Source organism: Oratosquilla oratoria, chromosome 9 (assembly GCF_046742065.1).
Source record: "Oratosquilla oratoria isolate Oo_2021 chromosome 9, ASM4674206v1, whole genome shotgun sequence".
Classification (NCBI taxonomy): Eukaryota; Metazoa; Arthropoda; class Malacostraca; order Stomatopoda; family Squillidae; genus Oratosquilla; species Oratosquilla oratoria.
This window is the reverse complement of record NC_134785.1, coordinates 46,596,161-46,619,551: the sequence shown is the minus strand read 5'-3', so window position 1 is coordinate 46,619,551 and position 23,391 is coordinate 46,596,161. Positions and strand designations below refer to the sequence as shown.

General features: G+C 42.6%; 1 protein-coding gene across 4 annotated transcripts in view; it reads left to right on the top strand.

Moving 5' to 3' along the window:
- Nucleotides 1-23,391, top strand: part of LOC143028366 (uncharacterized) — a 65,143-nt gene that overhangs the window by 24,183 nt on the left and 17,569 nt on the right. For 2 of the 4 annotated variants that reach the window (XM_076190331.1, XM_076190332.1), the window contains exons 4-8: nucleotides 593-676; nucleotides 1,098-1,202; nucleotides 3,517-3,684; nucleotides 8,720-8,824; nucleotides 22,736-22,840. In XM_076190331.1, the coding sequence (XP_076046446.1) occupies nucleotides 593-676; nucleotides 1,098-1,202; nucleotides 3,517-3,684; nucleotides 8,720-8,824; nucleotides 22,736-22,840 (567 nt within the window). The remainder of the gene's footprint in view (nucleotides 1-592; nucleotides 677-1,097; nucleotides 1,203-3,516; nucleotides 3,685-8,719; nucleotides 8,825-22,735; nucleotides 22,841-23,391) is intronic. The other 2 variants (XM_076190334.1, XM_076190333.1) reach the window with 2 other exon arrangements.

The window sequence follows — 23,391 nt, the reverse complement described above, 5'->3', positions numbered from 1 at the left end:
AAGAGAAATGTCCAGTATCAATAGTTCAACTTTGAACGTGTTTTACTCAAAATCAGGTATTGGCGATGTCGCCCCTTTACCTCTGGATGCCTCATATATATACATATATATATATATATATATAAAGCTGAATAATAATGATAATGAAAAAAAATTGCCTCAAATTCCATTAATCAGAAGTCGCAGCCCCACAGCGGTTAGCAGTGGTCTTCCAGTCCTCCCATAGATCGCTCTGGAAACAAAAGTTGAGATGCCTGTGTCTGTCATCAGCTTATAGTGGTATTAGTAGTAGTACTAGTAGTAGAAGTAGTAGTAAAAGATTTTTTTTTATCCAAGATAGAACCACAATGATGACCCAGGGCAGTGGACAGGGTGCAGGGATGACCCGTCATCTAGGAGGTGCTAAGATGGGAGGGAGGGTGGAGGGGTGTGGAGTGTTTTCGGGGATGGAACGGGTGGGAGTGATTTTATGCCTTTTCCTTTTTGGCTACCTCCCTAGTAAGGGGGAAAAAGCCTTGGTATATGTATGTAGAACCACATTGTCCGATTTGAAGCTTGAGAGCAACTGATTTCCCAAATGTTTCTCTTGCAGACTCAACTGACAGAGATGGAAGCCACAAACCATCGTCTGAGGTCAGAGCTCAGGGATCAAGAGAAAGCCACTGAAGATATGAAGGTATGTGTAGCCAGTCATCACATTAGTGCATGCGTGATTGATGAAGATTTTGTGTGTGTTCCTTGGAGTTATCTCGTTCAGGCATGCACTCCAAGAACTGTTTTCTGCAACAAAATGCATGTATATGAAACCACACAGATGAAATCGTTACAAATGATTACAATCAAGCTTAGGTATATTTGAGTGGCCATGCACATGCATGCAAATACATACAAATCCGGGAGGGTAATAGTCGGTCCAGCATGTGATCCAAGACCATGGTAAATCACAATATACGTAAACACATGCATACATACGCACATGTGTACATATATGCATACATACACATATATATGCATAGTCCTACATGTATACATACGTATGTATGTACATACAAACATATATACTCACATGCGATATACAGATTAGATTTTTATTGTAGCTACACAGATCCGAACTCGAATCAGAGTTACAAGAGAAGGACCACCAGCTCGCTTCCAGCAACGAAGCGAACCAACAGATCAAAGACCAGCTGTCGGAACTACAGGTAGAGTATCAGTACTTTGTCATAAGTATATGTAGGACCAATGATGGCTACTTACTGTACATGTGATCGTCTTTCAAGATGGACATCACAGCAGCCCAGTTTCAAAATTCATGAACCCCCTAATCTCCATCAAGATGTACAGCTGTGGGGGACTTGCACTTCATCTCCAGACTGGGCTTAAAATCACTCCATCAACTTCAACTTTGTTTCTCACACTTTTTTCACACACAAAGAACTGACAACTGGCTACTGTTCCTTTCCCCCTTCCAGCTTCAAATGGTAACATAGTAACTGCCCCACACTTATTCAAAACAGACAACAGAAACACCCCTCTCACACACACACAATCTGTGAGGTCTGAGGACTGTTGCCAGTGTCTCTTTTTATTTTGTATTTTGTATTTTATTCACATCCTGAGACTCATGACTGACCTCTCACACTTGGACAGGACATTCCAATGTTGAAAGAGCCTTACTGCCTAAGCATTACCTAAATGGTTTACTAAGCATAAGCTGATGTAATATTGAATATTGGAAGTCAATACAATTAAATTTTGCTATATAATGTAACCATGAAAACTTTATCGGATTTGGGTATGTTGTCCATTATGCCACTCCTTGCAAAAATCTATAATGGACAAGTATTGTACAGTACACTTTCATTACAGGGATCAGTGTGTTGAGTGTAGTTGGGAAGGCATATGGGAGGGTATTAATTGAGAAGATTTGGAGTGGAACAGAGGAAGTAACTGGAGAGGAACAGTGTGGGTTTAGTAAAGGCAGAGGGAGAGTGGGTAAATTTTTTTGTGACAAGGCAGATATATGAGAAGGTTTTGGGCAAATGGTAAGGATAAGGATACTTTTTGGGCTTTTATGGATTCAGAGAAACCTTATGACAAGGTCAGTGGCAGATCCAGGATCAAGATTTGGGGAGGGGGCTAACTTGAATTTTGTAAATATAGATGATGCTTGGGGAGAGCTAACCTGAATTTTAAACAGATATACTCTGTAGCACGAATACAATGATAATGAATATAAATTGAAGTACATGTTCTCACTTGATTTAGTTTTTTCAAAGTATTGGGCAAAAGTAATACGTAATCTTATTCTCACTGAAGTGTTCTATTAAATGCTGATGAGGGGGAAATCTGCCTCTGTATTATTGCTTTCTGCTATGTACTGGTGTACACAATGCAGGTTTCTTGACATCTGCAATGAGGTAATGAAAGAAATTTGTGTTGGGCTTAAGACCCCTCAATCCTCCCTGGATCTACTACTGGACAAGATCTACAGGAAGACATTTTGGGAGGTATTACAGATATAGGGGAAAAGCTGTTAAGGACAGTCAAAAGATTGTAATTAGTAGTAGAGCCTGTTTTAGGGTTTTTAACCCTGAACAGGGAATGTCCAAATTTATGATTTTGCATGGAAGTTATACCACTTCTGGCACGCCCACTTTTAGAAACGATAAAAACCAAAGGTTTATGGGAAGAAGTGCTCCAAGTTATAAAGTAAAGTGGGCATGCCAGAAGTGGTACAACTTCCATGCAAAATCATAAATTTGGACGTTCCCTGTTCAGGGTTAATGTACACATTGAACAACCATGGTGACACAACACAACCCTGGCACAGTCTCGCCACCACAAACCACTCTCTCTTACCACCATATCCTCCATGGAACACCTTTTCCCTCCTGCCTCCTCTATTCCCCACCACGTCTTACACCCCTCCCAGCCTATCCCAGCATTCCTTCTCTTCATCTCAGTCAATAGAAATATAATAATAATAATAATACATACATATGCCAATGGCTTTTTCCCCCTTACAAGGGAGGTAGCCAAAAACAAAGGCATAGAATCTATTCCCCATTCCATCCCCTCATACTTCTCTCCCATTCACCCTGCTCCCTCCCTTTTATCTTGACTTCTCCTGGAGCCAAGATGATAATGATAATAATGATAAAAATTATATTAATGGTAATAACAATAATAATGATAATAATGGTAATAATGATAATAAAAGAAAGATGCAGAAAATACATTGTATATATACTGTATATGTACACATGCATGTAGTTATGCATGCCTATATATCTATATTGATAAGCTTATACAAGGATACATATGCAAAATGGACGTGTATTACAATTAATCTGACCTTGAGTACCTGTATAGACATAGTGAAGCATGGTTGCAGGTGCTCATCTTTCAAGAAATATAAATGGCATTGTTCCTCATTTGGTTGATTGTGATTTGTTTTTTTAATTTACTGTAATTAAAGTATTGTTAATTAATCCTACTTTTGCATACACACAGGAAAGAGCAGAGTCCCTGGAGGAGAAGTTAAAGGCGAATGAGGAAGAGTTGACAAAGACTGGAGAAAAGATGGCCCAGTCAGAGGAAGAACTTGCTGGAGTATCCACCAAACTCCAAGATACCCTCGTCCTTGTTGTCGAGCATGAAGCAAAGGAGAAACAACTGGAAGTAAGAGAACATTGTAGAGTTGTACCTCTAACTTGATGAATGGTGGTCTGCTTCAATGTGGACCCCATGTGGTATATTGACTGCATAAGTTATTTATTCCCCTCCCCCCATGATAGGAGACTCCACTCCACTCAAAGAAGAATGCTAATCACTTCTTAATTTCTATTACCTCTCCTTTCTGCTACACTTTTTAAATCTTTCCTTGACCATTTCTACAAGATGCAAATGTCCTCAAAAACAGATGTGCAATACAACACCTTGACATGGAAGTAAATCCACCATGAGATGTGTGTACTTGGGGCATGTATTTCCAGAACCAAAATAAAGAACTTGAACATTTTCTTCTTGTAATACTGCACAGTCTAACTATTCTTGTAAAAGACGCTGGATGACTTAACTTGGTCAAGGGGTGGACCCTAAACTGAATGAGGTAATAAGTGATCCAGATCCCTGTTCCAACCCTCAGCTGCTTGATAGGACATCTAGCACTTGCCACTTGTTTCCTTTTCTTTCCCCTCACTTTTCACTCTTTCCCTTCTCTATCTTTAGTTTCCCTTCCTTTCTGTTCCAGTGAGACAAATGATTGGTAACATTTTGTGATGGTCATGTAAAATGGAAAGCATTGCTTCCCATTTCCAAAACCCTTCAATTTCAACTGTATTTCTTACACCTTTTCATACAAGTAGTGCTGACAACCAGTGACTGCTCCCCTCCTCCTACTACTTTCAGCCAGTGATATAGAAACAGACCCATACTAATATGACACAGACAAATGTCTAGTTTCTTCAGAGAAATTTGTGGGAAACCCTGAGGACTGTTGGCAGCCATTCTGGGACTGCAGGTTTTTGTCAAGTTCGACGCAACAGTTATTAATATTCAGTTCTTTATCCATCCTGATGTATATTTGTATGGTACATATACATTCATAAACTATCAAAAAGCAAATTGGCAAGAGTACTCAGAAGATAGAGAGAAAGAAAATACTTTGAAATAGATAAGTACCCATCTCTAGATAAAACTCTGAACAAAGTAGTAACTACAACCTAGTGGGCAAGCAAGAAACGCATTCCTAGAGGTTACAAGACAAAAAAATAAACCCTAACTGTGCACAGGAGATTGCTGTTATAAAGAAAAAGGAATGAATTATAAAAGAAACCCAACTTAACAGAACAAGAAAAAGAACAACTAAATAATTAAATAACATATCTAATCTGATAAACAACAAACAGAAAGAAAACTGGGAAAAACTAACCAGCAAAATAGATGGAAAAACTGATAATGGACACCATCCAGCATTGAAACTGTACCAACACAGAATAGGCCAGGCCACAGATCCAACCAGCGCCAGATGCAACTACCACACAAAGGACACAACACTTCATGCTACAGTGCCCCACATTAACCTCTCCCTTACAATTATGCTGACACAGGCATCATGAGGTGCAAGTGGGTATATAAGGATCCTGGTGTCGGCATCTTGATTATATTTATTTTGTAGTTGTAGCTGAGTGACCCCTATATTCTGTGAACTGGCTTGATCACATTTTCTGCAGTTAATAATATTCAGAGTGGAAGAGAATGAGTAATACAGCTGTAACTTGATATTTTGGATAGATTTAAATGAATGCATAGAGGGATTAGGGAGGAATGTCAATGTGGTAGTATTGGGAGACTTTAATGCTAGGGTAGGAAATTAACCAATAGAGTGGTTGGGAAATGTGGAGTTCCAGGAAAGAATCGTAGTGGAGAGCTGATGGTGGAGATGTGTCTAGAAAGAGAGTTGATGATAACAAGTACAGTGTTTCGGAAGAAAGTCGAGCATAAGTACACATGGGAGAGGGTGGTGGATGGAAGGGTGGAAGAGCATTAATGGACTATGTAGTGGTAGATAGGAGTATAATAGGAAGAGTTAAGGATGTACATGTTCTACAGGGAGAGAGTGGAGGAATGTCAGATCATTTTTTGGTGGAAGGTAAGTTGAGAGTGGAGGATAGATGGAGAAAGAGGAAAAGGACAAAAGGTAGGGAGGTGCTTAGAGTGAACTTTTTAAATGAGAAAGAAAAGGAGTACAAGAAGCTGAGAGAGGAGTTGGAGGGAGTGAAGGATAGAGTAGAACTAGGAGTGGAGGAGGAATGGGAATGGTTCATGGAAGGAGTCGCAAAGAGTGCAAAGATGGTGTGTGGAACAAGGACAGGAGGAAATAGAAGAAAGGGAAGTGAGTGGTGAGATGAGGAAACAAAGAAAGTTGTAGAAGAGAAGAAGTGAGCTTTCACAGATTGGTTACAAAATAGGATGAGGGAGTCATATGAGAGGTACAAAGAAAAGAGAAGAGAAGTAAAGCACAAGGTAAAGGAGGCAAAGAGGAGAGCAGATGTGAAATGGGGTTAGAGTATGACAGAAAATTTTGAAAGTAATAAAAAGATGTTTTGGAAAAAAATTAAGAGAGGAAGGGGAGGCAAATCAAGTAGAGAAGAAAAGGTAAAAGGTTCAGTTGAAGAGATAATAATGGAAGAGAAGGCAGTAAGAGGAAGATGGGCAGAATATTTTGGGGAGTTGCTAAATGTGAAGGAGGATAGGGAGGGAAAGATAGTTGCAGTGGGAAGTGCTAAGAAAATGACTGTGATGAGTGTGGAAAATGGAGGAGAAATAAGGAAAGAGAAGTGAAGGTAGTTGTTAGATGATGAGAGCAGGTAAGGCACCTGGTCTGAATGGATGCCATGCAGAATGTCTAAAAAAAAGGAGGTACAGTGATGGTGGACTGGCTGGTGAGGTTATTTAATGTTTAAGAGAGGGTAGAGTGCCGGAGGACTGGAGGAGTGCCTGTATAGTTCCATTCTACAAGGAAAAAGGGTACAAGTGTGAGTGTAGTAGTTTCAGAGGGATTAGCTTGTTAAGTGTAGTTGGGAAGGCTTATGGGTGGATCTTGATTGAGAGGATTAGGAGAGGAACAGAGGTAGTAATTGGTGAGGAACAGTGTGGATTTAGGACAGGTAGAGGTTGCGTAGATCAGATTTTTGTGGTATGACAGATATGTGAGAAAGCTATAGGAAAAGGTGAGGATGTTTTTTGGGCTTTTATGGATCTGGAAAAGGCTTATGACAGGGTAGACAGGAAGGCACTGTGGGAGGTTTTGCAGATATATGGGATAGGAGGAAAACTTTTAGGAGTTGTCAAGAGTTTTTTATGAGAGTAGTAGAGCATGTGTCAGGATTAGAAATGGAGAGAGTGAGTGGTTCAAGGAAAAGGTGGGACTTCATCAGGGATGTGTTATGTCGCCCTGGCTGTTCAACTTATACATGGATGGGGTGGTGCAAGAGGTAAATGCAAGGGTGGGGGGTCAGGGATTGGAGATGGTTAAAAAGAATGGAGAAAAGTGGGAGGTGAGCCAGCTGTTGTTTGTGGATGACATTGCGCTTGTAGCAGTATCAGAGGAGGGATAGAGGAAGTTAGCGACAGACTTTTGGGAGAGTGTGTGAAAGGAGAAAGTTGAAGATAGATGTGGGTAAAATTTAGGTGATGAGATGCACAAGGGGTGAAAGTGGCAGCAGACTGGAAATAAGGATTAAGGGAGAGCGACTGGAGGAAGTGGATAGATTTAGATACGTGGGTGCAAATGTGGCAGGAAAAGGAGGAGTGGAGATGGGGGTAGAATGTAGATTGAGAGAAGCGAGTAAATACCTTGGTGGATTAAAAAGTAATGAGAAATAGACATCTGGGAATGGATGCTAAGAGGAGATTGTATGAAGGAGTGATTGTGCCAACAGCACTGTTTGGGGCAGAAACATGGAACATAAGAGAGGAAGAGAGAAGGAGTTTGAATGTGTTTGAGATGAGGTGTCTGAGAAGTATGATAGGGGTTACAAGGCTGGATATAGTGAGAAATGAGGTGAGGAGGAGAACGGGGGTGGTAAGGGAGTTGGGAGATAGGGTGGAGGAAAGATTATTGGGATGGTTTGGACACATGGAAAGAATGAGTGAAGATGGACTAGTAAAAGAGGTATGGAAGGCAGATGTGGAGGGCGTGAACATGAGGGGGTGACCTAGGATGAGATGGATGGATGGGGTAGAAGGGGCTTTGGGGAAGAGGGGAATGTCTGTTGAGGAAGGAGGGAAAAGGACAGACGACAGGGGTGAATGGAAAATGGTTGTATGTGGATGATGATGTGATGCACGAGTTAGAATGGATGGGGGGTGAGGGAGTATGCAGGAGAAAAATTTGACGCAGCCCGAAGGGATTTCTCGCTGTCTTCTCCTTTTCTGCATGAGAGGACAGGTTGCCAATTTAATGAAGCGGCCTTGCTGTGGATGTGTTGTATCTTGCAACACTGCCTCTGACCCAGGGCAGTGGACAAGATGCAGGGATGACCCGTCATCCAGGAGTTGCCAAGATAAGAGGAAGGGTAGAGGGTGGAGGTGAGTGGAGTGTATTAGGGATGGTATGGGTGGGGATGGTTTTTATGCCTTTGTTTTTTGGCTACCTCCCTTATAAGGGGGAAAAAGCCTTTGGTACATGTACGTAACTTGATATTTTAAAATGCCAGAATTGTGATGCATTTTCAAATCCTCATACATCAGGCAACTGATGCTGCCCATGAGAATTTGATTTGTATTGAAGAGGTTAACAATCCCTTAACAACAACAACACAATATATTTTTCTTAAATTATTTTTGGACCCTCCCAGAGGCTGTTACCAAGGTATAAAAATAAACAGTCGAAAACTAGCCCTATCTCACCCCCCCCACCCCCTACCCCTAATCCCCAATGCAATGTGAGGTGATGTTGGCAGAGGGTGGGAGGTTGGGTGTAAGACAAGTTCTAGATTATCTTACATGGCATGGTTAGTAATGTCCTAGCCTTGTGCCACCTGTAGTACTGCCTAGGGTTTGAGCACAGTAAGTAGGGCTGTTTAATATACATGTAGATATGTATATGTAAAGTACATGTAGATGTCGGAAAACAGCTGTAGGTAGAGATATTAATACAAGTTTCCTAGTACTAGACTTCATAACCTAACCCTGATTTTTCCACTTTCAGGACCTAGTGGAGGAGCTGACCTTGGAAGGAAAGCAGAAGGATGCAAGTGTAGAAAAACTCGAGCAATCCGTGAATGGATTGAAACAGGAATACAAATCATTAGATGTGAGTAGCTGAACTTCTTCCTTTGCCTTTCCCTCTCCACCCCCCTACCCTGCCTTTCTCTTATGTGACAATCTCAAAAGAGTCATAAACTTTAATATATTCCTCTGACTGTTGCCTGGATACAATGAAACTTTTTTTATATATATAATTTGGAGATTTTTCTGGTAAGCAAAGAGTGTTTCTCCTTCCTCTTCAAGAGCATATGACTCATGGAGAATTCCAAAATTTATTTGTGCACACTTTTGTGTCATATACAGATGAGAACCAGTTTCATTGGATGTTTTCCCAAATTTTTAAATCAAATGTCTGACAAAAAGTAAATACATACAAAAATAAGGTCTTTGTCTGGATAAGATTGTTTTTATTATTCAAATAGCTGTTACAGCATGGGAGAGAATCATTTGCACCCCTTTCACTTGTATCTGGGACCAGTGATGGGTACCTGTATGTGATGCTCCTGCAAGATGGACAATAATATCTCCCATTTTCAAAACCTGTCAACCTCCTCACATCCATCGGGAGGTGCAGCCCTGAGAGGCTGACACTCTGTCTCTGGACTGGGTCCAAAATATCTTTTAATGTCACCTTAATTCCACTTTTTCACACATAGAAAGCTGACAACTGGTAACAACCTAGTAACCCCTATCATACTTCTCAGACACCTCATCTCAAACACATTCAAACTCCTTCTCTCTTCCTCTCTTATGTTCCATGTTTCTGCCCCATATAGTGCTGTTGGCACAATCACTCCTTCATACAATCTCCTCTTAGCATCCATTCCCAAATGTCTATTTCTCATTACACTTTTTAATCCACCAAGACATTCACTCGCTTCTCTCAATCTACATTCTACCTCCATCTCCACTCCCTTTCCTGCCACATTTGCACCCAAGTATCTAAAACTATCCACTTCCTCCAGCCTCTCTCCCTTAATACTCACTTCCAGCCTGCTGCCACTTTCACCCCTTGTACATCTCATCACCTTCTTTCACACACACTCCCAAACTCTGTCACTAACTTCCTCTATCCCTCCTCTGATCCTGCTACAAGTGCAGTGTCATCCACAAACAACAGCTGGCTCATCTCCCACTTTTCTCCATTTTCTTTAACCATCTCCAATCCCTGACCCACCACCCTTGCATTTACCTCTCGCACCACCCCATCTATGTATAGATTAAACAGCCAGGGTGACATAACACATCCCTGATGAAGCCCTACCTTTACCTCGAACCATTCACTCTCTCCATTTCTAATGCTGACACACACTCTACTACTCTCGTAAAAACTCTTGACAGCTCCTAAAAGCTTTCCTCCTATCCCATATATCTGCAAAACCTCCCACAGTACCTTCCTGTCTACCCTGTCTTAAGCTTTTTCTTGATCCATAAAATCCCAAAAAATATCCTTATCTTTTCCTATAGCTTTCTCACATGTCTTACCACAAAAATCTGATCTACACAACCCCTACCTGTCCTAAACCCACACTGTTCCTCACCAATTACTCCCTCTGTTCCTCTCCTTATCCTTTCAATCAAGATCCTCCCATAAGCCTTCCCAACTATACTCAGCAAGCTAATCCCTCTGAAACTACTGCATTCACACTTGTCCACTTTTCCCTTGTAAAGTGAGACTATATAGGCACTCCTCCAGTCCTCTGGCACTCTACCCTCTCTTAAACAAACATTAAATAACCTCACCAGCCAGTCCACCATAGTCCACTACATAGTTCATTAATGCTCTATCTACCACCTTTCCATCCACCACCCTCTCCCATGTGTACTTATGCATGACTTTTTTCCGATACACTGTATTTGCCATCATCAACTCTCTAGACACATCACCATCAGCTCTCCACTACGATTCTTTCCTGGAACTCCACACTTCCCAACCACTCCATCTATTGGTTCATTTCCTACCCTAGCATTATGGTCTCCCAATACTACTACATTGATGTTTCTCCCTAATCCCTCTATGCACTCATTTAAACCTATCCAAAAAGCCTCCCTTTCTTCTACACTCTTCTCACTACCAGGCCCATATGCACTTACAAAAACCCACATCTTACCCACTTTCAACTTCATCCAGCATTAACCTTGAAGAAACCTCTTTCCACTCCACTACATATTTACCTATTTCTTCACTTACTAGTGTAGACACCCTTTCTCTCCTTCACCCTCTCATCACTCCTGAGAACCTCTCAACTACACTCCCAAACTGACACTCGCCCCTCCCTTTCAACTTTCACTCAAGGCCAACACATCCATCTTTCTTCTTACAAACATACTACCTATCTCTTCCCTTTTACTCTCATCTGTATTACATCCACATACATTAAAAGACCCAAACCTTAGGGTACTGGTTGGAAAACTCTCAGACCCTCTTATGCCTTTACTTTTTTTTTAGGAATGTCCCGTGTGGGGCTACAGGGAGAAGGATGCCTAGTCCTAATCCCTGTCCTGTTTTTCTCACCTCTTATGATTCAAGTGGGAATACTTGGTGGCAGCATTCTGTCCCCCACCACAGGGTAGGCGAAACAAGGAAATGAATATTCAGAGAAATTATCAGGATAGCAACAAGGGGTTGGGGGACAGCATAATGGAGGGACAGTTGCAGTACAATAAAAGTGTCATTATTTTTATGTGAACAGAGTCCTCCTCTATCACAGACAAAATGATGTGTGGCTCTGGTCCATTAGGGTACCCCATATAGACCCTAAAGTATCAACTGCATGCTATATTGCCACAACAACATGCAGCCAGTACCCCAAAGCATTCAACAAGGTGCCCCACCAGAGACTACTAAATAAAATCAAAGCCCATGGCATAGGAGGAAAAGTGTTTGAACGAATGTATGGATCAATGGCAGAAAACAGTGGGTCACCATTAGTGGTGTAATATCCAAATGGCGTAGTGTTACTAGTGGAGTTTCCTAGGGTTCAATTTTGGGTTCCTTATTGTTCATTATGTATATAAATGATTTGGACATTGGGATTGTTAGTGATGTTAGTAAGTTTGTGGATGACAGTAAAATAGGATGTCAAATCAGGTCAGGAGAAGACACTGGGATACTGCAGGAAGATCTTAACAAATTGTACACATTGCTGGTGAAATGACATATGGACTTCAGTACCTCAAAGTGCAGTGTATTGGATGTAGGTTTACACAACCCAGAAAGCAGATATAGCTTAGATAACACCTTTTTAGAGAGAACCGAGTGTAAGAGAGACTTGGGAGTGTTACTTAGTCCTGACCTTAAATCCAGGAAACAATCCAGTAGCACCAGAAATAAAGCTAACAGAGCATGAGGTTTCATTGCTAGGACGGTTACAAATAAAAGTGCAGTGGTAGTTATGAAACTATCTGACATTAGACTCATCCTTGATTATGTGATACAGTTTTAGTCTCTGTCCTATAGAATGTATATAAATTCACCAGAATCAGTACAGAGGAGAATGATCAAAATTATCCATGGGCTCAGAAATTTACCTTATGAGGACAGGCTTAAACACCTTAATTTAAACTCTCTAGAAAGACACAGAGTATGGGGTGATCTAATAGAGGTGTTTAAGTGGATGAAGGGCTTTAACAAAGGTGATACTAACAAGGTTATCATATTAAGACAACAGGGCAGGACTTAAATTGGACAAATCTAGATTTAAGAAGGAAATAGGTAAGAACTGGTTTACCAATAGAGTGGTCAATGAATGGAATAGACTTAGTTGCCATGTAGCAAGTGCTGAAAATATTGGCTGTTTTACGAGAAGATTAGATGGCTTTATGGATGGGGATGATAGGTGATAATAGACATGGAACTGCCTAGAGTCAGCCTTATGGTCTTTTGCAGTCTTCTTATGCTCTTAGAATAAATGGTCACTATAGTCAATATTTTCTTTTCCATTTCTCATAGTCTCACTAAGAAAAGAATGCTGATCACTTTCAACATTTATCCCACCTTTTTACTTTACTTCATAAATCTTTCCCTCACCACCTCTATGACTCCACCTTTCCAGTGTGGTATTGGCCTTAAGGATATGGTTATCAGTGACGAAATACAACACTGAGCCAATTTTGTCAGCCATGCACATCTTCACTTCAACATCTAGAGCATAATCTCTTAGGGCTTCAATCACTCCATCCACCCACCTTTTTCTTGATCTGTCCCTTGCTTTCAATTTTGGCACTGCCAATTAATGTATCCTGTGAGAACATCTCCAAAGCACCGCAGACTGGCCTTTTATTCTCCATTAGTGCCTTCATGAACCCTATTGTCCTTTGTTTCCTCATGTTATGAATTTCCATGTATAAACTTCAAACGTCTTGTTTACACTGCCTTCACACAACTTTTTTTCCTCTTGTACTCATCACCCAAACCTTACTACCGACACAAGTTGGTACAACTAGTGTCCTACACTTTTTTGTGCCTTTTCTCTGATATATTTACTTTCATTCTTTTTTCCTCCAACAAACCTTAGCAAATTCAATCTCCAACCTCCTCAAGTCCTTTGTCTGCCAGCAGAATATGTTATCTGCATATACTAAGCTATTTATCATCCATTCTTGCCCATTTTCCTCCAACCTCGCTCCTCCATTCATAGCTCTTGCCATCACAACTTGGACCACTCCATTTGTAGGCAGGTTAAATAGCCATAGCGACATTGTACATCCATGCCCCAAACTAAAATTCACTGAAAACATGTGGCTCTCCTTATCTACCACCCTTCACTCAAGCTTCACATTCATCATAAAAGGTCTCCACTGCCTCTTTTTCCATTCTCATGGTCTTTCACACTCCCTATCCAATTTACCATACCCCTTCTCCAGATCCAAAGAACACTTATATTTCTTGCTGAGCTGTTTTAGATTAAAAAAATTATATATTTAATCATGCATCACAGCCTTTGTTCACTAGTTGTTGAGCACTACTTTGTCCTGACTCTATCAAAATGAAGCTAGTTCTTCTCTCAGAATTGTACATACATACATATACCAAAGGCTCTTTCTCCATAAGGGAGGTAGCCAAAAAACAAAGGCATAAAATCTACTCCCACCCATTCCTTCCCCACATACTCTACTCCCATTCACCCCCCTTCCTCCCTCTTATCTTGGGTCCTCCTAGATGACTGGATATCCCTGCATCTCACTCACTGCCCTGGGTCAGAAGCAATGTTGCAAGACACAGCACATCCTCAGCAAGGCCACTTCATTTAATTGGCAACCCCCCTCTCTGTCCCCTCATACAGAATTAGAGAAGATGTGGAGAAATTCATTTGGGCTGCATCAAACGATTTTTCATGCATACTCCCTCACCCCCCAGCCCCCAACCACTCCCTTTCAGGCATGTAATGTCTATTTCTCCATACACTTTTTAATCCCCCAAGGCATTTATTTGCTTCTCTCAATATACGTTCTACCTCCACCTCCACTCCTTTCCCGCCACATTTCCACCCAAGTATCTAAAACTATCCACTTCCTCCAGTCTTTCTCCCTTGACACTCACTTCCAGTCTGCTGCAATTTTCTCCCCTTGTACATCTCATCACCTTACTTTTACCAACATTTATCTTCAATTTCCTTCTTTTGCACACCTTCCCAAACTCTGTCACTAACTTCCTCAATCTTTCCTCTGATCCTGCCACAAATGCAGTGTCGTCAGCAAACAACAATTGGCTTCTCCCACTTTTCTTCATTTCCTTTAACCATCTCCAGTCCCCGACCCATTACCTTTGCATTTACCTCTTGCACCACCCCATCCATGTATAAATTGAACAGCCAAGGTGACATAACACATCCCTGGCAAAGTCCTACCTTTACCTCAAACCACTTTCTCCATTTCTGATTCAAACAGAAGCTCTATTACTATTGTAAAAACTCTTGACTGTTCTTAACAGCTTTCCTCCTATCCCATGTATCTGCAATACCTCCCACAGTGCCTTCCTGTCTACCCTGTCATAAGCCTTTTCCAAATCCATAAAGACCCAGAAAACATCTTTACCTTTTCCTAAAGCTTTCTCACATATCTGTCTTACCACAAAAATCTAATCCACGCAACCCCAGCCTGTTGTAAACCTACACTGTTCCTCACCAATCACTCCCTCTGTTCCTCTCCTAATCTTAAGCCTTCCCAACTACACTTAACAAGCTGATCCCTCTGAAACTACTACATTCAGACTTGTCCCCTTTTCCCTTGTAAAGTGGAACTATATGGGCATTCCTCCAATCCTCCAGCACTCTACCCTCTCTTAAACAAACATTGAATAACCTCACAAACCAGTCTACCATCAGTGTAACTCCTTTTTTTAGACATTCTTCATGACACCTATCCAACCCAGGTGCCTTACCTGCTCTCATCATCCTAACAACTGCCTTCACCTCATCTTTCCTTATTCTCCTCTATTTTCCTCACTCATCACGGTCATTTTCTTAGCACTACCCACTGCAACTGCCTTTCCCTCCCTGTCCTCCTTCATATTTAGTAACTCCCTAAAATACTCTGCCCATCTTCCTCTTACTGCTGTTTCTTCCATTATCATCTCTCCATCTGCACCTTTTACCTTTTCTTCTCTACTTGATTCATCTCCTCTTCCTCTTTTGATTTCTTTCCAAAACATCTTTTTATTACTTTCACAATTTTCTGTCGTACTCTTGCCCCACTTCACATCTGCTCTCCTTTTTGCCTCCTTTATCTTATGCTTTACTTCTCTTCTCTTTCCTTTGTACCTATCATATGATTCTCTCATCCTATTTTGTAACCAATATGTGAATGCTTGCTTCTTCTCTTCTACAACCTTCTTTGCTTCCTCATTCCACCACTTACTACCCTTCCTTCTATTTCCCCCTGTCCTCCTTGTTCCACACACTATCTTTGCACACCTTGTGACTCCTTCCTTGAACCATCCCCATTCCTCCTCCATTCCTAGTTCTACTCCATCCTTCACTCCCTCCCACACACCTCTCAGCTTCTTCTTGTGCTCCTTCTCCTTTTCTTTCTCATTTAAGCAGGTTACTTTAGGTACCTCCCCACCTTCTGTCCTTTTCCTCTTTCTCCATCTATCCTCCACTCTCAACTTATCTTCTACCAAAAAATTATCTGACATTCCCCCACTCTCTCCCTTTATAACATGTACAGCTACACAGAAAACTATCGTTAGTAGGGGTGTCGAAACATTCGCTAATGAACATAACCTTATGATACCGAAGGGTTGGTATTTAATGGGGTTCGAATTGTTCGAATTCCTTCTGAATGAATATGAATCGAATAATAGTTCCGGAGTTCATATGGATTCACTATGACATGATAATCTTATTTCCGATGGAGACTTCAACTTGTCTCAAATAGTTTCGTTGTTTGTGTCAAAATGATTAGCGTGATTTACTAACGATAGTTTTCTGTGCAGCTGTACATCCTTAACTCTTCCTACTGTTCTCCTGGTTACCAAACAATAATCGCTATGATGTCATTGGCTCAGAGTCATAATGTAGGTTGCTAATTAGTGAGTGGTGAGGTACAGAACACTGACTTATGGTGGCATTGCACAGTATTTGTATTCTCTACATGTGTGTTCAAGTGTGTGTTTGTGTGTGTTTACCTAATTGTAGTATACAAGAAAGAAGCAATGCTTGCTGGGTCCTGTCTCCTAATCTCTAATTTTCTAACATACCTAGACTCAAATTCATGTATGATTCCAACTTAATCTATATCTTTGATTTCCAATTATCATATTTAGATTTGAACTCGTGTATCATTTGAGCTTGGGCTAATATCACCTAAGCTATTCCATATGTACATCTATATGGAAAACTGTATTTCTTACATCCTTTTGACATGTGGTCTTTCTTAATTTATTACTATGATCTCTAAAAGCCCTCCCATCTTTAATCAGGAGATCTTTTTTATCAATGTAATCTATCCCTTTTAGTACCTTCAGTCTTTCCTCATATGGTTTATCTTTTATGCTGCGGACCTGTTTGGTTGCTTCCCTTCGTATTCTCTCAATCTTGCTTATATCTTCACTGCATGGGGACCATACTACTGACACGTATTCCAGCCTTGGATGTATCAGAGTTTTGATGAGTTTTTTTTTATCATCTCTTCATCCATATAATGGAATGCCACTTTAATCTTCTGCAGTAGTCCATATGTCTCTCCCACAATCCTGCTGATACATTTGTCAGGTGACAAGTTGTCTTTTATCAACACTCCCAAGTCTTTCTGCTCTTTTGCTTTTGTAATGCATTTGCTTCCCAAGGAATAGTTTAAGGATGGCCTTTTACCACTGTTGCCCATTTCCACTTTGTATTTTTTTGGCATTGAATTTCATTTCCCATTCTTGGCTCATACAAAAATGATATCTAGATATTTTTGCAATATTCTACCGTCCTCCCCATTTTTCATTCTTCTCATGATTTTTGCATCATCTACAAACATGTTGGTATAGCTTGTTGTTCCTTCCATCATGTCATTAACATAGACAAGAAAACTTATTGGTGCAAGCACTGAACCTTGTGGAACTCCACCCGTTACTTCTCTCCAGCTTGACATCTTGTCCTTTATTACTGTCCTCATGTATCTTTCCTTCAAAAAGTCTTTAATCCATTCTAAAAATTTCATCTCAGTCCTCCAACATGCTCCAATTTCCACATAAGTCAACTGTGAGGTACTATATCAAGTGCCTTCTCTAGGTCTAGGCACACAGTCTGCCCACCTTCTCTCTCATGCAGCACATCAATCACTCTCAAGTAAAAGCTTAAAAGGTTTGACAAACATGACCTTCCAGATCTGAAATCCAAATTGATTGTCTGTCAGAATTTTCATCTTTTCAAGATATTTGGTCCATTGATCCTTCACAATCCTTTCACATAATTTCACTATTGTGCTGGTTAGTGATACTGGCCTATAATTTAGTCATGTTTCCACCTTTGTGAATTGTCACCACGTTTGCCCTTTTCCAATCAAATGGCACAATGCCTTCTTTCAGTGTAGCTTGCCTGTAAAGTGTTCCTACATTTTTTAAGTCTAATTTGAGATCCTGTCAGGTCCTGAGGCTTTTGTTACATCCAAAGATCCCAAGAGATTGAGCACTTCACTTCTATATTTATATCTGCTAAACCTGGTTTTTTGCTCCCCTCACTTTTTTCCAAAAAGTTGCACTCTTTTGTGAAGACCAATTGGAGACCTTCATTATTTCTGCCTGAGATGAGACCTCTTCAAAGACCTCACCATTTATTATCAACTTGGCGATTTCTTCCCTGTCTCAATTAACCATTTATGAACCTGTAAAACAGTTTTTGTTCATCTTTGCATTTTTCTACTACACCTTTCTGTTTGAAACGCAGGGAGGACGACTTACGCGTTTTTTAATCAATGGGTTATGCATACATGGGAGCGCGGGATGCGCATGTGAAGACAGACGGGTACCGACTGACGTGGGGGCAGCTGTCTTTCGCTACACAGGGCGAAGACGATGCCACGCCTAGTATAAGCATGAAAAGGGGTCCTTGTACGGGAAGCGTCACTGCTAGTCAGGGCACGGCACAACACAACACTATGGTACCCTGCCCTATGCTAGTACCCTATGCTAAAGCACATACCACACCTACCCCCCCCCCCCACCGCCCCATCACGAGAGGTATGCCTATTCGCGAGCTGAGGCGAGCGGCGGGGAGTTGGGAGATCCGCGCACGAGGACTGGTCCTCCGCCGAGGGATGGGACGCGACTGGGGCGGCGTCTTCGGGGGCTGGTGGGCGCTCCCGTAGGGCGGCAGAGACGACCATGCGCTGGCCGTACAGAACCAGTTCTCCGTCGGCGGAGAGGCCGTCTCGGAGCTTCCAATACGGGGGGATGGAATTGGGTAGGGCGAAGCGATTGGACAGGAACCCAGAGGACACGCAGGTAAGCAGGTGGCCGTAGGCAGGGTTTATCCGTGCCGCGGCCCGGCGTCTTTGGAGCGTGGCGTCGGCGGCGGGCGATGGGTCGTCCCCGCGAAACGCCCGCGTTGCCGGTGACGACACTCCTGACGTGAGGATGGGTATGAACAGACGATGGGCCGTCATCAACGTTAAGTGGGGCAATTCAAACGGATATAGTTTGCACTTGAACGCGGCCCAGGTGACAGCAAGCGTCTCTAGTGATAGTGGCATGTCGGATTTCGGTGCCCGTCAGGAACCGCGAGCCACACTGGACGAGACGTAAGTGCTCCTGACCGTGGTCTCGGAGGAGGGCGTACCCGATGCCGTAGAGGCGCGACGCATCTGTCTGCAGTACCACTGGCAGAGCCGGGTAGAAGGGCACCAGTACGGGCGGCGACGACGGAGTTCCCCTCACCGATAGGCGTGATGATACCTTGCTGCATCATTGAGTCAAGTTTTTCCTTCACTTGAGCCTGGAATGAGAACGGTATCGGCCTGGGCGTGCAGGCGGCGGCTTTCAGGTGGATTCTCATCGGGGGATCCACCATCTTTCTTAGTGGGGGGGGGTGCGGAGGTCATCCTTGGAGACCAGCATGTCGCTAAATTTTCGCAGGAAGTAATCGCGAGCAGCGGCCGGTGAGCTGTCAATTGGTAGTGTTAACTCGGCGCACCTGTTCGCGTATATCACCGCCAGGACAGGCTTCGGGAAGTCGCCCGGGACTATGGCCAAGCCGAAGGAGAGGAGGGGTGTTTGGACCTCCTCGTGATCCCGTATGACGGCGGTGCATTCCTTGCCTCCAGGCGTCATGGTAGACCGGAAGCGTCCTGTTGCGGGGGGCATGTGAGATATGTCGGCCACGTACGTCGGCGCCGAGATCGGCGGCTGTAAGGTGGCTCTGGGTATCCCCAACATACCTAGGTGCCGAGTGCCTATGGTGTCGACAACCGGGCGGCAAGTGGCAGCCTTCCCGAGGGAAGGTGCGGGGGCGGGAGCCGCTGAGGCGGGGGTACGTGTGCTTGTGTGAAGCCCTTTGACATGGCGACACGGCCCATGTGTGGGTCCTCCTAGACTCTGAGACTGTCACCCTCAATGCCTCGTGTGAGCGGCAGTTGGTCACTACCTCACCTCCTGCAGTGACATATTGCAGCGAGGGAGCTGAGGCGTTGTACGAGTTCCTCGACTGGGTGGGCGTGGTGTGTAGGCCGGCTGGGCTTCATGCACGGGCTGGGCTTCATGCACGGGCTGAGCTCGTGGTGGATAGAGCTCGGCCTAGAGGCTCAGTATCCAGGGGAGTGGAATGAAAGGCCCCTTTGTTCGCACCACCACGTGTCCACGAAAGCGCGTCACACTGTCGCATGGCATTTCACGGTCCAGCATGCACACTGTTGTAGTGCACTGCATTCACGGTCCAGCATGTATACTGTCGCCTATTCGTCTAGTTCCGTCAGTGCTTCATTCACATACGTCCTACAGATTCGCGTATCATCCCATGTTTCACTGTTGCAAGTTGTAAGCAATTGCAAGCAATCCTACTCACTGTACCATGTAGAGGCAACAGTGAAACGCGGGGGGGTGACTACGTGTTTATTAATCAATGGGTTATGGACACATGAGAGCGCGGGCGCATGGGAAGACAGACGGGTATCAACTGAAGTGGGGGCAGCTGTCTTTCGCTACACAGGGCGAAGACGATGCCACGCCTAGCAAAAGCATGAAAAAGGGTCCTTGTACGGGAAGCCAAACTGCTAGTCAGGGCACGGCACAACACTATGGTACCCTGCCCTATGCTAGTACCCTATGCTAAAGCACATACCACACCTTCAAAATTGCTTTCTTCCTGCGAATTCTGGTATAGTCATTCCTAGTTTGTAAGCTTCTTTTGTTTTATTGCTTTTCTTTCTCCATTTCCCTCAAGCCACATCCGTGGCCTTTTTCGCAATCTCACTCTTTTTATTAAACCAAACCTGTTTTTGCTTCTTCTTTTCTCTAATCTTTGGTACATGTTTGTTCACTCCTAGGTTGTAAATGCCCCCAAAAAAATTCCCATTTCCTTCTCATTCATGTGGTATTCATGAATTCTTCCCAGTTTGTTTTTTCAAACAATTTTCTCAACCCTAATCTGCTTTGCTGAAATTGAGTCACCCTTGCCTGTGTTATTCATTCATTGGCTCTATTTCCTCATCCTCCAGCTAAAATTCAGTTATAATATGGTCACTTTTTTCTATTGGGCAAAGGTAGCTCAAGGAGCTGATGATGTCTGGCTCTTTGGTTAGTAATAGATGTCATCTTGTGGGAGGGTCATCTCCTCATAGCTGGGCCCTTTATCCACCAGGTCATTGTGTTCTCCATTGCTATACTCAACAGTGTATTTCCCCAGGAATCTGTTTTGCCGCTTGCTTCCTATTCCTCCCAGTTGACATCACCACAATTAAAATCTCCAATAAGGACTATGTTACTGTGTTCAATATTTTTCTTAAGGAAAAGAGTTGTATCTTTTAAAATTTCTTGATATTCAGTTTCATCCCAAACTCTTGTCTTGGGAGGAACATATACCACCATGAAGTCTCTTTTATGTCCTTTAGTACTGATTTTTAGGTGAATTGCTTCAGCACTGCCTTCACTCAGATTTGCTTCTTCCACCTTAATGTCACTTCTCACCATAGATATTACTTTTCCACCCTTTTTATCTTTGTCCCTTCTCCAGGTGTATCTGTTGTTCCCCAACTGTACATCGACATTTTTTGGGGAGTTGTCTCTACTAGACACAATATATCAGGTTCATTTATCCTTAAGTAGTCATTTATCTCCAACCTAGCAGATAGTAAACCATCAACATTCTTCTTGATGAAAGAGTATTAGGATGGTTTGGACACATGAAAAGAATGAGTGAAGAAAGATTAGTAAAAGAAGTGTGGAAGGCAGAGGTGGAAGGAGTGAATATGAGGGGGCATCTTAGGATGAGATGGATGGATGGGGTGAAAGGGGCATTACAAAAGAGAGGAATGTCTGTGGAGGAAGGATGGGAGAGGACAGAAGATAGGGGTGAATGGAGAGGGGTTGTGTATAGATGATGATGTGATGCATGAGGGAGAGTGGGTGGGGGATGGGGGGTGAGGAAGTATGCATGAGAAAAAAATAATTGACGCAGCCCGAAGGGATTTCTCCCCGTCTTCTCCTTTTCTGCATGAGGGGACGGAGAGGGGGTTGCCAAATTTATGAAGAGCCTTGCTGTGGATGTGCTGTGTCTTGTGACACTGCTTCTGACCCAGGGCAGTGGACAGGATGCAGGGATGACCCGTCATCCAGGAGGTGCCAAGATAAGAGGGAGGGAGGAGAGTGGAGGGGAGTGGAATATATAGGAAATGGAATGGGTGGGAGTGGTTTCTATGCCTTTTTCTTTTTGGCTACCCCCCCCCCCCCGTGTAGGGGGAAAAAGCCTTTGGTATATGTATGTTCTTCAAAAGTTGATATCAGCAATGTTTTGGCTTTACTGTGACCCTGAATAGCTTTGTTTTTCTCCAATCTATTTAATTGGAAATTATTTCAATCTAGCTTTGCTTGATAGGCAAAGTTAGTCGATTTGCGTCACCATCATCATGTAACGAAGATCACTATTTTTCCTCCCTGACTCTATCCTAGAGTTGGAACCAGCATATTTTGCCCCTATCGTGACTCTGAAATGGTGTTGCTTCCTCTGCTTACTAAGTAAATATTTCACTCTGGGTTTGCCTGTTAAAAGTAATTCGAGGAGCCTCGCATTGCGTCGCATCAAGTTGCTGCCGCCAGATGTGTGTGTGTGTTCGTGTTTTTGTTTTTACTCGTTTATGAGCACACTCATGCAAGCATCATGCACTAGCAAGTGTCCTATGCTTATCTAAACATGTTTTCCATGAGCACTTTACTCACATCTGTCCAATAAGCACATTAGCTTTTTGCCTCGCTTGCTTTTGCTGACGACTGTTGCTGTATAGCAATTAATGACAAAAAAATTTCCATGAATCACAGGAAGATTATGCTGACTGCATAGTGGCTGAGCGCGTGTGCCAGGATAGTAACAAGAACTTCGTGGCAATCGCAAAGGAAATCAGCGCAAATAAGGAGAGAGTTGATGTAAGTCCATCAGCCTGGAGACGAACTTGTTTTATCACAAGTGCGCATAACAACCAGCTCAGCATGGTTACACCGAATCTTTTCCTAAGTGGATAACTTGTTTGCAATGGAGTCATAGATGAATGTATATACAATCAGTGGCAAATTTTGAGCACACAAACTGTTGCAAACCAGAATTGATCACTATGAGACAGTGTGAAGAGCTACAAGAAAAAGATATCGTTAACTTCCCAAAGTTATGCAACTTTCTTTGTTGTGTGTGTTGTTCTATCCACTATCTATCTTTTTTATGACTTTCCTTTCAAGATGAAATCTTATCACTACAAAAGTAAGCACAAGTTTGATCACAAAATTAGAATCTTTGGATGCTTCAAAGCTTCTATTTGCAAATGTACAACTGGAATAATAGTATGTCTCCAATGGGCTCTATATGTAGTATGAAATGAACACAATGAAAAGTCAAAACTGAATCCCCCCCCACACCCACCCATGAAGAAGTTGGTGCAACACAAGACAAAATACCATCACCTAAACTGCAAAGCAACATCATC